General features: G+C 38.6%; 1 protein-coding gene across 5 annotated transcripts; it reads right to left on the bottom strand.

Moving 5' to 3' along the window:
- Positions 1-1,325: 1,325 nt before the first annotated feature.
- LOC122837132 (BEN domain-containing protein 4) lies at positions 1,326-13,120 on the bottom strand. 5 transcript variants are annotated; one of them, XM_044127255.1, is made up of 6 exons: positions 12,374-13,120; positions 7,010-7,573; positions 5,551-5,642; positions 5,405-5,464; positions 5,077-5,317; positions 1,326-4,065 (listed from the first exon to the last, which is right to left on the bottom strand). In XM_044127255.1, the coding sequence occupies exons 1-6, from the start codon at positions 12,819-12,821 to the stop codon at positions 3,833-3,835; spliced, it is 1,638 nt and encodes a 545-aa protein (XP_043983190.1). In that variant the 5' UTR covers positions 12,822-13,120; the 3' UTR covers positions 1,326-3,832. The 5 variants fall into 5 exon arrangements, with proteins under 5 accessions (XP_043983190.1, XP_043983189.1, XP_043983191.1 ...); XM_044127254.1 differs by having other exon boundaries at positions 1,369-4,065; positions 5,405-5,467; XM_044127256.1 differs by having other exon boundaries at positions 1,369-4,065; positions 5,077-5,305; positions 5,405-5,467.
- Between the last annotated feature and the right edge of the window lie 236 nt (positions 13,121-13,356).

The raw sequence follows: 13,356 nt of genomic DNA, 5'->3' as shown, positions 1-13,356 counted from the left end.
TGCAATATTCAGTTTAATAACTGTTAATTCATTTCTTGCAACTACACTGCAAATCTTACAAAGTATTTTTGGACTACTTTCCAGGGAAAATATGTTAGAATACTTGAAAAAAGACAAGACTGACTGTAAGTAAATGTTCAGCAAGATATATGAGCTTGTTTTTTAAGTAAATAATTTCTTAATATTGTCATAATCTGCCAATTGAACTAATACTTTTTCATCAATATTGTTATTAATGACTTAAAACAATGTCATATATCTTACTGAACATTTACTTGTAAGTTAGTTTCGTCTTGTTTCAAGTTTACCAAGATGGTAGCATTAGAAACTAGACCTAAAAACACAAAATTCTACCAAGAAGATGTTCTTGTTAATGTTAATCATCTTGAAAAGACAGTAATCTTTATGGTTAAATGACATTATTGTCTTGCACCAATGAGGTCTTGCGTTCAAATCCCTGACATATGTCCTTCTTTTTATGTTGCAGCTTCCTCCAACAAGCCAATAACATCACTGTGAGGTAAATTGGTTACATAGGCAATGAATGGATGCAAAATGTCTCTCAAAAGTTCCATGTTTTTGAAAAGTAAACAAAATAAATACCTGAACAACAAGCAAATCTATTTGTGGGAAATGCACACGCTTAGAGTAATACTATTTTGAGGCAAGTGCTGATTTATTTTCAGCAATCAGCCTTTTGGAGTTCATACCTAACTGCATTAATTATGCAGGAACCCCGTGTTCACCTGGACAACAGACTGAACTGCACTGTACAGCAAAACTATGTAAAAGACACAGCAAACTTTACTCTTAAAGGAAAGCTCACTGTTTGGAGAAAACGCTGCAGACTTTCCATAAGTCTGTTGTGGAGAGTGCAATCTTTCCAATAACCATCTGCACAGATGCCATCATGACAATATTTTTACTAGTAAGTTACATCTTTCTTGAAACTGCAGAGCCACCTTGTGGATTTTTTTTAGCTCGGACTATAAAAACGTCACAATCACCTCCTGAAAACCTCCAGATGGAGGAGCTGCTGTCCCATCTTGACTCTAACACCAACATGAACTCATTTCAGGGAATTTCTACAAATTATTTAGGAGTTTTGACTGAGTTATGGATAAAATGAAGCAGCAACATTTCTCCACTGTACAACTATGGAAAAATATTCAACTAAAACTCGTCACTGATATTCTCACATTTAAAAAAAAACCCTTGATACTATGCATCAAATATACGGTAAGTGAAATGAGATGAGGGAAACAGTGACAGTTCAAGGTTAGGATTAATGATCTGTTTATAAAGACATTTTGAACAGAGAAGACTTTTCAACTTCATCTTTCATTTTATTCACTGGAAATAAAAAAAAAAAACCTTTTACTGAATATTTGTAAAAATCGAATGTTTCACAGTGTTGATTACAGCCACTTTGAGTAAAGAAGTACATGGGAACAAACGCACACATTCAGAACAGCAACACAACAACACAGTCCAACAGTTTTAAGGTTTCTCTGGCACTTATCTACTTGGCTTTTTATAGAGGGGGACATTGTATTTTCTGAAAGAAAAAAAAACTTTAACAATAACCATACTTTATTTTACACAATTTACACAGCACGTTTTATGGGTGACTTGGCCTCTTGATCAGCTACATTCAGATGAAGAAAACAATGTGACATATTAACGCAAAGAAAGTTGTTCAGCATGAAATCTTTTTTGAGGTGAGTATTCAGCTCTTTACATCTGTTTGTCCCCAGTGAGACCATGAAAAGTGCAAATAACAGCTTCAGAAATAAACAAGTGCTTCATGCTTTCTCTCTCAGAGGAAGTAGATACTTTCAGTCATTGTCAGGGAACAACACACATCACATGATGACACAAAGCTTTAACATTTTACTATGTGAATGTCTTCTTACTCATTTAAGGCTTCATAAAGTGGCAACTGCCTTAAACTAAAGATCTTTACTGTTGCCTGTGTTTTGCTCCTAATTTAGGTTTTAAATACAAGTATTTATTGCACACTGTTGCCCATGAAGTTGGATAAATTACAGTATACAACAAGGTTTCATTTGTCTGACTTAATCAATAGTATTTAGTAGGATGTTGGCTCTTCTGTTGCAGGTATGACAGGTAGAAATCTTCTGGTCAAACCTTCCACCAGGTTAAGAAGTGTGTTTATGTGCATTTTTGTTTCCTATTCTTCTAATAGTGCATTTGTAAGGTCAGATACTGATGTTGGACGAGAAGGAATATTTATAAGAGAGGAAACAGTCTGCAGCCGTAGGTTCTAAATTGTATACACCTGTAAATATAGAGGAAATTGGAGCACCTGAATTTAATCATTTCCATGGGTGATCCAATAAATTTGGCAAAATAGTGTATTTTCTACCAATTTTAATACAATTATTGTGACAATGTGGTCTATTCATGACATGCTGTGCATATCTTCTGAAAACTGCTTTGATCAACCTTTGTCAAAAATAGCACGGTAAAAATTAAACTAACAACAAAACAAGGAAAAGTGTGTAAAAAGAGAATTATTCAAACCTGGTAGGCAACAGTGTGTTTGAGCAAAAAGTAGCGGTATTGTTGCAAATTCAGACAAACTAAAGTCATATTTCTAATAATAATATTTCTAATTACTGGACTGTAAACAGGTTAAAGACGCAGAAAACTTTGGTTAAAGTTGTGCTGTAAGGTTGCCCTGAAGTCCAAAACAATTGAACAAAAATGTTTTTGATATTTAATTTAACTATTTCTTTTCAATGTTTTTGAAATTTATGTTTGTCTTAATTGCAGAGTTTTCTAAAAACAAATTTCAAGAATGAAATTTCTGTTTTGTTGCTTTACGTTGAAATGTTTTTAGTAATCTTGACTTTGATGTTTTATATCTAGCACCTACTGTGAAACTTAGAAGCAGTCCACTGAATTAAAAGAGACGTCTCCTTTAAAACTGCCAAAAGTCGAATTTTGACCGAAAAAATTCAAGTATGAAACAACCGTTTTTGCTAATGCGCTCATGGAAAAACATTTGTGTCTCTCCTGTCTGAGGATGCTAAAATTGAACCATGATCACCATTGTTATTTTTGGAGGGAAAATGTGAAGCTTGCAAATTCGTGAACAGCGATCCCAACTATAAAGTACGGCGGTGGCTGCAGCATCGTGTTTTGTGTGTGGTTTGTTGCAGAAAGGACTGGAGGCTTTTTAAAAAATAAATATGTGATTTCAACTGCATGAAACTACCTCCAAAATATAACAAGATAACTTTTACATTTGGTTGTGACTTGGAATAAATGTCTAGTGTTGGCCTACATATTTCTGTTTAAATTAAATGAAGATTAAATCAAAGTCAAAGCGCAGCAGAGCGAACAAGCGGATGTGACGATGTCAGAGGCACTCCTGTTAAAATTTTCAGGTAAAGGTGCTTTCTCTACATACAGATGCAAACAGATTAAATGCTACTTTTAGCTATGAATATTATGAAGGTGCAGCTTCTAACACAACTATGCTATAAATTTAACACAAAATATTCTCTGAAACTGACTTAGCCCTAAACATAACCCACTGACAGTTAAATAAACTCAAGTCATATTTAAAGTAGCAAAAAGGAAGACTCAAATTCTTTTAAAATTGAAAACTGGCAAAAGTCAAATTTTGACTCACAAAATGCAAGTATAAAACAACCAAAAAGGTTATAAAATTATTTAAAGCAAGGGCTGGAGTTGTATCCTGTATATCACGCTTTCTCTGGAATGTTTTTAGATAAAGGTTAGTGTTTCTGGATATGTTGTTGTACAGCTACATATTAAGGTTCATCATTTTTGTATAGCCTCAGTCCAACTGGCCGTTCTGGCAACCTTTCAGAAACAGCTCATCCTGCGACAGATGTCCGTCAAAGCCGTCCATGTAGAGGCTGCTGGTGCTGCTGCCGCTGCTACCCAGGAACGTACCCACCGCCCGGCCCTGGCGGGCGTGGCCAACGGCGTCACTGAACACTTTGTTGATCTGCTCCTCTGAGGGCATCCACCAGTCTGGGTTTGAGGCACAGTGCATCCGGATAAACTCTGAAAGGTAAATAAAAGTTATTCTCTTCACTGGAAAAATCAAAGCACAGTTAAGATTTGAGTCAGGATTTGAAAGTGAGATGGCTAAGATTCATGTCTGGTGGAGGAAGACGAGAACAGAATGACCAAAAACACAAGAGTCCAACGTAAAAACGTTTATTTTACTATAGTCGAGTTACAAAAATATATAGCAGCTTGACAAAGTTTTAGTTTTGTTTTTCAATTTCTGATTGCTTGGCATTTTTATCTCTCACTCTGAAAGCTTGATGTTAAAAAGAAATCTGAGAAGTACTTCTGTTTAATAATCATAATGATTACATTACTATGGTATTGTTTAATCCTAAAAATACTATTTGTTGTAATTTACAAAAAAGGATTTAAATGATGTGAAAAGCATTAAATACTCTCAACTGACATTAAATACTTTTAAAAATGAAATGCCATAATTAAAAAGTGCTTTTAAATATGTTGAGAATAATGTTGAATTAAAACAATTGCTCTTAGGCTTTGCTGGGTATACTCTGAAGCTTTCTTTTTGCATCTTTCATTTGAGAACTTAAAAATGTCCCAATAACAAACTGCCTAATACACAGTTTCTTGTTGTGTGTGCTTCTCTGCAGCTGGGAGCACGATAATCAGGTGCATAGAGTGTGGATTGCTTATTTTATCTGCTTGTTGCCATGCATAAAAGTCACCAAAAGATTTACAATTATTTACTGCAAGACCGTTAATTTTAGTTCAAAGATGGTATATTTGTAAGAAATCAAGATCACTATTATCACTGGCAAATAAAAGTTTAAAAATTCTGACATGTTACTCCTTAAGACAAAAGTAGTCTCTTAAACCTTAATGGTGAACCATTGAATAAAACATTGATGTAAAAGCAGATAAACTTGCTTGATTAACAATCTAAAATCACACGGCTTTAAAACAAAGTTGTCACACTTCAGTGCTTTAAATCTGATGGTGAGTGCATACTCTCCCAAATCAGAGGAGACTGAGGTGACGCACCTCTGAGGCAGCTGACTTTGACTGGGTTGAGTGGGCGTCTCTCCAGGCCAGGGTCTCCCGAGTGCACCGAACGCTTCCTCTTCCCCAAACCGCAGGAGAACTTGAGCTCATCCGTGGTGAAAACGTAGCGGATCAGGTATCGCAGGAGCCGTCGGCCATCTTTCTTGGAGGAGTTGACGGCTTCGTCCCACTGCTTGTTGGTGATGAAGAGCGGGTAGTTCTCCAGCAGCTGTTTGCTCCCCTGAAGGGAAGAGGAGCTAAACTTAGGAGTTTGGGTGAAACAAAGAAAACACACTTGTATGTATGATCCAATGATTAAACGACAAACCTCAAAGACTGTTTGTTCTTCCTCCTGCAGAGATACATCTTTTAATTCCATATTGTCACACTGCTTGAAGATGGATAGGATGTTATATTTTTCTCTTTATCAAATTGATAATCCTTTATAAAGCAAAACACAAGCCTGTTTCTCACCTCGGTGAGCTGCTCCTCTGGCATTTGCTGGGCCAGCTGGTTGTGAAATTCAAGAACAGCCTTGAAGTAGTCCAGAGTATTTTGGCAGGGAACTGGGGGGGAAAAAACAGGTGTTAAAGTGAATAGTAGTAGAAAAAAATCCCTGAAGCAAAAAAATTTATTTTGTAAACCTACAACCATATCCTTAGATTACTTTCTTTACTTTTCCTATAAATCTGAGAAAGAGCTTTCAACATATATTTATTTTATTCTTAACTTACTCACAATTGCAATATATTACTATTTAAAGCAACTTAGCAGAATTATATTTTATGTGAGAATGTGTAAACATTTTTCTTGTTGCTACAATTCCTGTTTGTAGAGGTGAATTTTAATTTATTTTCAATGTAATTTAAAAATAAATTTCTTTCAAGTAATAGAAACTCAATCGCAGAGTCAAATATACTACAGTGAAAAAAATAAATAAATTTCATACCTCATAGATTTTTTTTGTCACAACTAAATGTCTGCTTTACTATGATTGTGAAGGTCATAACATGGAAATCACAGAACATATCTGTGTTAGAAATATTTTGGGGAATTTTATTAGATGTACATTATGAGAATCAAATTACATCCCTCTGCCTGCAATGAATTTATAAGACACTTCTCTTTTTAAATTGTATTACTCAATTAAATTAACTTTATGATGACATTTCTGCCCGTCGTGTAAAGTTCAATGCTGTATCATGATCTATAATCCGATTCACATGTGACTTTCCCCAAGGTTTACTAGAAGAATGGGTAGTGACTTTCATATCAATGGTCCATCTGCCTGGACCCTCAGGCTCAATCTGGTCCCATAAAGGTCATTCTTACTTAAACATACTTTTACTTACCAACGCTTTAAATGTGAGAGCTTACAACTGTCTAATATTTAACTAAATATTTTAAACCAGGTCTTATTTTCATGCTTTGTCTTAAATGAAAATGCGTGGACGGACAGATAGAAAGAAGAAAAAGAAAAGATTCTCATTAATGATCCATAGAGACAATCAACTCAAACTTATTTATAAAGTTCTAAATTATTTAAAACAAACATAGTACCTCTGATACCAGATAATCTGAAAAACATCCAGCTCATTCATTTGGAAATAATATTTAATTCTTACTCTAACCATACTCTTAAAAAGCTTAGCAAAATCAGTATTTTATCCATTATTAGTCTTACATTTTATGTTCAAATAAATTGCCAACTTTGCCTGAGGAAGGCAGAATTTCAACAATCGTACTATTTCCTTCTCTCTTTTGTCATATAAAATCCAAAAATAAAAAACCGTTCTGTGAAACTTTCTCCAAATTAATCCAAAATATCACAAAGAAAACAAACGCAAACGAGCGCAAGCAAGACGCAAACCAACACAGAGAAAGAAATAGGATTTAACAACAAACTGAGGTTGTGGTTTTTGGATTACTGCACCTGGAATGTTCTCCAGTTTGTTACGCAGCTCCTCGTTCTCCTGCTGCAGACACAGCACCTCCTGCTCCAGCTCCAGGCAGCGGGGGCAGCAGCTCTCCTCCTCTTCCTCCTCCTCCGGCAGAGTGGACGACGGGTGTCCGTACGACTCTGACGGAGTCGGGGACCCCCATCCTCCCAGGTTGTGTCTCGACGGAGACATGTCTGAACCACGCTCGGCGGGAGCACACTGCTCCCCTTCGAGACCTGGAGCCAGGTGCTGCTGAGGCCCAGAGAGCAGGTAGCTCTGCAGGGAGTCCGTGAAGATGCGGAGGACCGCAGAGGTCTGGTGCTGGTTGGAATGGCTTTGCTGGGCCTCATCCTCGGGGTCAGTGGTGGAGGAGCTCTCTGGGGGTTTCAGCTTCCCCTGAGAGGAGCAGTGGAGACCCTGAGCGTCCCCTCGCCCGTCTTCCAGCTTGATGTTAGAGCTGAGGGAGGAAGACGGAGGCTCTAGGAGACGGCCATTGTTGAGAAGGTTGAGGACTCGGCTGCATTGCTGGGCGAAGGCATCTAGGATGAGACGGTTCTCTGTGGCACAGGAGGAGGACAGGAAGTCAGAGAACTGGTGTTTGTTTTTTTTGGTCAGTTCTTATCTGCTTATCTGAAGGATCAAATTATAAATTTCATCTCAAAAGATGCAAAACAAGTGACTTCTGGATGGATTTCAACATGTTCAGTACAACTGGATTTGCAGGTCAATTGAGTAACACAGTAGAGCAGTAAAAAATAAAGTTTTGGAGACACTTAATGCAGGGATAGATAACAGAACTGTAGTCCAGACTTTGGACGTGTCACACTGCATTTTTTAATCTGTTATTTTAAAAGAGAAAGAGTATTGTATATACTTTTTCTCTTAGGATTAGAAATCTTAGGTCAAAAGTCCTTTGGAGGAGGTGCAGTGTCCCACAACTCAGGTGGGAGAATCTGGATAGAACTATAATTAGTTGTGAGCTCAGCAAATCTGGCCTTAGAGAAAGACCAGAAAGAAAAGAAGCCATTAGGAGTTTGGTTTTCCTAGTTTGGAAAATGAGTGTTCTGGTAACATAAAAAAGAAATGAAAATTTTAATTTCTGGCTATGTTTAAACCACTGTGTGTGGAGGAAAAGACTGTGCATCAATCCTAAGCACAACATCCACAGTAAAATGTAATAATGGAGGTATAATGCTGAGGGAATGATTTTTCCTCAGTGATTTTCCAAACCATAGAGTTTATGGTAAGATGAATAAAGCTGAATAAAAGTTGGTCCCGACAGAAATCCTTTTGAAATCTGAAAAACCAACTTCAAACTGTGATGGAGATTTGCCTTCCTACAAAACAACAACCACAGGCATAACAACATAATATTATGCTATAATAACACAATGAATACTTCAGATCAAAGCACAAACATCTGTCAGAATGTCTCAAAGTCCAGCTCTAAATCCAAAAGAAAATCAGTGGCAAGGCCTGAAAACTGCTGTTCAGAGATTTTCCCCATCCACTCTGACGTACAAAGGCTCGCCACGCTTTGAAAATAACTCAGAACGGTGTAAAATGTTCCTTCCTTTTAACTACATGCACTGTTTTGAGTTGATTTATGACATAAAACTCCAATCAAGGAATTGGACGTTTGAGACTATAACATAGCCTTGAGTGTAAATATTTTTGCAGAGCAGTTGGTATTACAAATTTAGATGAGTTGTAAGCATTTTTATTTTCTTACAATTCATTGTGCTGATGTTCTTAGACTGTAAGTACTCATTTGAAAACTTAACAGTTACTCAAGCTGACAATTATTTGATCTTCAAATAAAGGCTACAGAAAGAAACAACCTGCTCACATACTAAATAAGATGCTGACTATTTTCACTTCTCTTTTTGAGCTAAAGTGGTCCACAAAAAGCCTTGTGTGAGCTGCTTTGTTCATAGAAATGTCAGCTTTATTATGGTGATTTATTCAGATGTCAATAAACTCTAAGGTCGTCGTATCTGCTGTGACCAAGACAATCAGCACATAGTTATAAACCAGATTCAGGCCTCAGTGCGCATATTTCCCCCGTAGTCTGGACACGTCTCGGTGAAACGATCCCACACACCTCCACGTAATGATTATGAGTCTACTGTAGCTGCAAACAAAACACACAAACAGACCCGATGAGTTCTGGGCTGCCGCTGCGGCGACGGTGCCACTCGCTCGGACGTGTCTATCAGCCTGGCGCAGATGTGTCGCATTTATTAATATGCGCGCTGTCTCTGTTTACCCGTGGAGATGTGTCTGATATCATTCACCCTCACCCCTGCTCCCACCTCCCTCTGCTCTCCCGGTCTGTGGCACTGAGAGCTGAGAGCCTCATAAAATTTCATTAAAAACAACACGGTCGGCAGAAGCAAATTTATGAGGCCCATTTGTTTTAATCATGACTCTTTGGGAAAGGCTTTTCAATGCAATTTGGGTTATTGTGTGTTGAACTGATTGCAGGTTCCAGGTTCTCTGCTGCTGCGCTTCACAGAAAAAGGGACACCCAGTTTCTCCCCTACAGGAAGGAGAAAGACAATAACCTGTCTCATTTGTGCAGATAAAACCACTTTGATGTACTATTATCACCTGAGGAGAGGCGCATCCTGCATGGCGTGTGTAGATTCAATTTGGCATGAAAAGTGCTTGTCGAAACATATGCAAACAATAGAGCCGGGTTAAACTGATCTTTCGACATGCTATCACGCATTTGCAATAAAACAATTTAATATGCAGCAGTTTATGTCACCAAGTCTGTCTAAAAACTTGACTGTGAAGCTGCAAAAAAAAAAAAAAAAAACGCAACAGCACGAAGAGCCTCTGCTGCCTGCAGAGATAACCAGATTAAAATCTGATTAAAGGATGCTGTGTCTAATATTTAATTTTGAAACTGCCAGGATAAGGTTCATCGCTTTCATCTAAATGTTGGCTCCCACGGACCAGCCCTCCACATGGGGAACACATTTCTTGCCTGTATGCAGCCTGCTAATGAACAGCAGCTGAGGGGGAAACAAAAAAAAAAAGAAAACATGAGGAGGGAACAATGTGTTTCAACAGGATGACGGCAAGGACCCGTAATGGTCCACAGAGAAAAAGGGAGAGATGCAAAGAGTGTAATTTTGTGCACATGAAGAGGAGATTCGATCACGATTGCTCCCACTACACAAGTAAATCAATCACTGCTGATAGGAGGAACAAAGGAAGAAATGGAAAATATGAGGATTTGGAAATGCTGTTTTTTTTTTCTATCAGCTTATTGACTCTGCTTACAGTTTAGGAGTGTATATCTAGGAAGTAAATGCAAAACATACACAATGAATCAACCCCTCAAGGCCGTTAGTTGTCTTGTAGCAAGCAGGTCCTGGGTTCAAATCCCTGGAGTCTTTCTGTTTGTTCTCCTACAAACAGAGAACAACATGCATCCTACATGCATCCAAATGTTATATTAATGAACATCCTCCCAGAGTTTAAAGACATGTTAAGTTCAGACTGACTTATGTGCTTAAAGGGCCGGTATTATTTATTTTCTAGCCATATAATGCCATTTTATAGCATAAGCTTTTTTTGTTAGAAAAATGCTGCATACATCAAACACAATTGAAAACAGATTTGACTTTGTATTTTAACATCTGAAAATTGGCCTTTGTCTCTTTAAGAAGCTCCTGTTTTTTCCGACGCTGAGCCTGGAGAACGTCGTCACAACAACACTCCTTTATTTCACTGTTTAAAATTGTTCTCAGGAATGTTGCACTGACAAGTAGTTTGTCTGACAAGCTCAGCAAATTCATAGTCCTACCAGGTGTTTATTTACTTCTGCCGCTAGTCTGGAGGAGCAGAATAGCGAAAAAGTGGGAAAGAGGTGCTCTGTGAGGTAGAAGCTCAGCTTGCAGACTGTAGCTCCAAGAAGGAGCTTTGAGTAAACAGGAAATGGCTGCCAGAAGAGATTTAAAGAATCAAGGTGACACTCCAGGTATGTGTTTGCTGAGGGAATTAAATTATAACATGATATAAAGCTATAAAAAAACCACTCCTTTTAATATTTTATGGATAAATTTAGGACAGGTGAAGACACATTTTATGAGTTTCAACATTTACTGACTTATGTGTTTCATGTACCTTCATTTTATGTCTTTATTAGAACTACTTTGTGAATTTATGTCACTTTGCCATGGTCCCGGATTGAAAATAGTACCAGGATCTTATTGTTTAGGTGAATGAATTTGGATAGTTACAGAATTGTAGAATTATAGGGCAATTTTATGAAAAAAACAACAACACACATTTCAACAAGTATAGCTTCTATAGTTATTTCAATGCACAAACTAAAAGATCCTCAGATTGTTTTAAGAAAGGAATCTTTTTCTTTGGTGTGATCTACACGTTGGGTTCCCACATGACAACACGCTTCTGGCAGCCGCAGCTCTTGATTGGTGTGAGATGCTCTTTCACACATCCAAACACACTTCCCTAATGGAGACCATTTGACCAAAAAGCTTATTATTAGATTACTTAATAGAAACATTAAGAACTAATTTAAAAAATATATAAATATCATGCTAACTGAAATACATAACAATCAAGAGAAATTGATTGGACAGATTAAAATAATATTTTTGAGAAAACTGAGAACCCAATGTTTTTCACGTACGGTGTTGAAAAACACTATCAGTTGTAAAGCATATGTAATCACTGCAAAATAACTTAGTCTATAGCAATCTAACAGTCAAAGAGGTGCAAAATATAAAAGTACACTAAAAAGGCTCTTTCATGTGTTCACACTCAGATTTATAAACCTTAAATTTAGTTTTAAACAACCTCTGTTGAGAGAGCAACTATTCAACTTTAAATGTAGTCCTGATTTCTTATAAAAAGACCGTTAAGTTAAATGCTAAATCACAATTGCCAACATTGTGTGCACCACAGGGAGGAGTTCACTCCCATCAAATGGACATAAATAAGCAATAAGAAAATAACAGGAAAACAGGCAGATGTTTGTTGTCCTCATGGTGTCCCCATTTCTTATCGCCCTGGGCTGAAAGCCATATTGTCATAACCAAAACCTCCACTGGCTTCTGGTTTTTATGTGCAACCCCAAAATTACTACCATCTGGCTACCGATTTTACCACCTTCTGGAGGTGCCTTTTGGTAGAGCATAAGGCATAAACACTTGAATATGGTTGATACAAAGGGAATATTTCACGCTCCCATAAGAATATTTAGTTTAAGGAAAACACGAAGACTGGTGAAGTATCATTATTTAAATTAAAGACACTATTGCATGTAAGAAGGAGGGGAACTAACAGACCTCACTCCGGACAAGTTTCACACCCACCTGTGCTGATTCCGTAGGTGCAGTCCGGGGAGAACCGGGGCTCCGAACCGCTGCCGGAGCGCCGCTGGGAGCCAAGGGATGCCGTGGCCGCTGAGGTGGATGTCGGGACCCTGCTGCTGGGCCTGGCCTCACATGGGAGACGGTGGTGCTGCTGCTGAGGCAGCGTGTGATGCTGCTGGCTGCTGCTGATAGCGACGCTGCTTTGGTGGAGGTGCTGCAGGCGCTGCTGCTGCTGCTGCTGGAAAGGATGAGGCTGCTCGGGATGGAAAGTGAAGGGATGCCCGTCGCCAAACACAGGCAGCTCCAAAGCAGCGGACCGGTCAAAGCGCGACTTCCCCGCGGAGCGCTTGCTCTGGAAGGGCTTCAGGGTGCTGTACGGAGCCCGCTGCTGTCGGCACATCTTCGGGGCGCAGGGCCCTTCATCCGCGGGCTGCATCTCTCCCTCCATACCGGCCGGGTGTCAAGCTGCTCTTTGTGGCGTGCTGGCCTGACAGACAGCTGATGAGTGAGCGATCCGACCGTCACTGTCTGGCTCGGTTTCCCTCCACACACACACACACACACACACACACATGCACGGCGTGAAGCTGGCTTACTGACAAGTGGCCGCTCCAATCCCCAGTCGGGAGCGGAGGCTGAGACTCCCTCCAGTGGGAAATACAGGCGGGACTTCTGTGTAGTCAACATCCCCACCGAGAACAGCGGGGCGCTGTAGCAGCTGTAGCTGCGACGTGAAATTATACTGAATAAATAAATAAATAAAAATCCTGCAAAAAAAAGAAAAAAAAAAAGGGGGGAAGCAGAGGCCATTTTGGTTTAAGAATCGACATAAATTAGGTCAAATATTTTATATATACTAAAAAAGCTAAAAAGTTGCTGCTACAATAGAAATGAAAAAAAAAGATTTAAAAAGAATAAGGGAAAATTTGTCTAATGAACAAATGAAATAATCTTAAAAATATACTGCAGCTTCGTGGTCTGAT

This window comes from Gambusia affinis, linkage group LG09, assembly GCF_019740435.1.
Source record: "Gambusia affinis linkage group LG09, SWU_Gaff_1.0, whole genome shotgun sequence".
In the NCBI taxonomy this organism is placed as follows: Eukaryota; Metazoa; Chordata; class Actinopteri; order Cyprinodontiformes; family Poeciliidae; genus Gambusia; species Gambusia affinis.
Note: the sequence above shows the minus strand (reverse complement) of the source record. Positions and strands in the feature narration are given on the sequence as shown.

Coding starts and splice junctions, on each gene's coding strand:
- LOC122837132 (XM_044127254.1), bottom strand. CDS start 12,821: ATGGAGGGAGAGATGCAGCCCGCGGATGAAGGGCCCTGCGCCCCGAAG. Junction 7,574..12,373: donor CACCTACGGAATCAGCACAG/GTGGGTGTGAAA, acceptor CCTGTGCCACAG/AGAACCGTCTCATCCTAGAT. Junction 5,468..5,550: donor CAGAGGAGCAGCTCACCGAG/GTGAGAAACAGG, acceptor TCCATCTTCAAG/CAGTGTGACAATATGGAATT.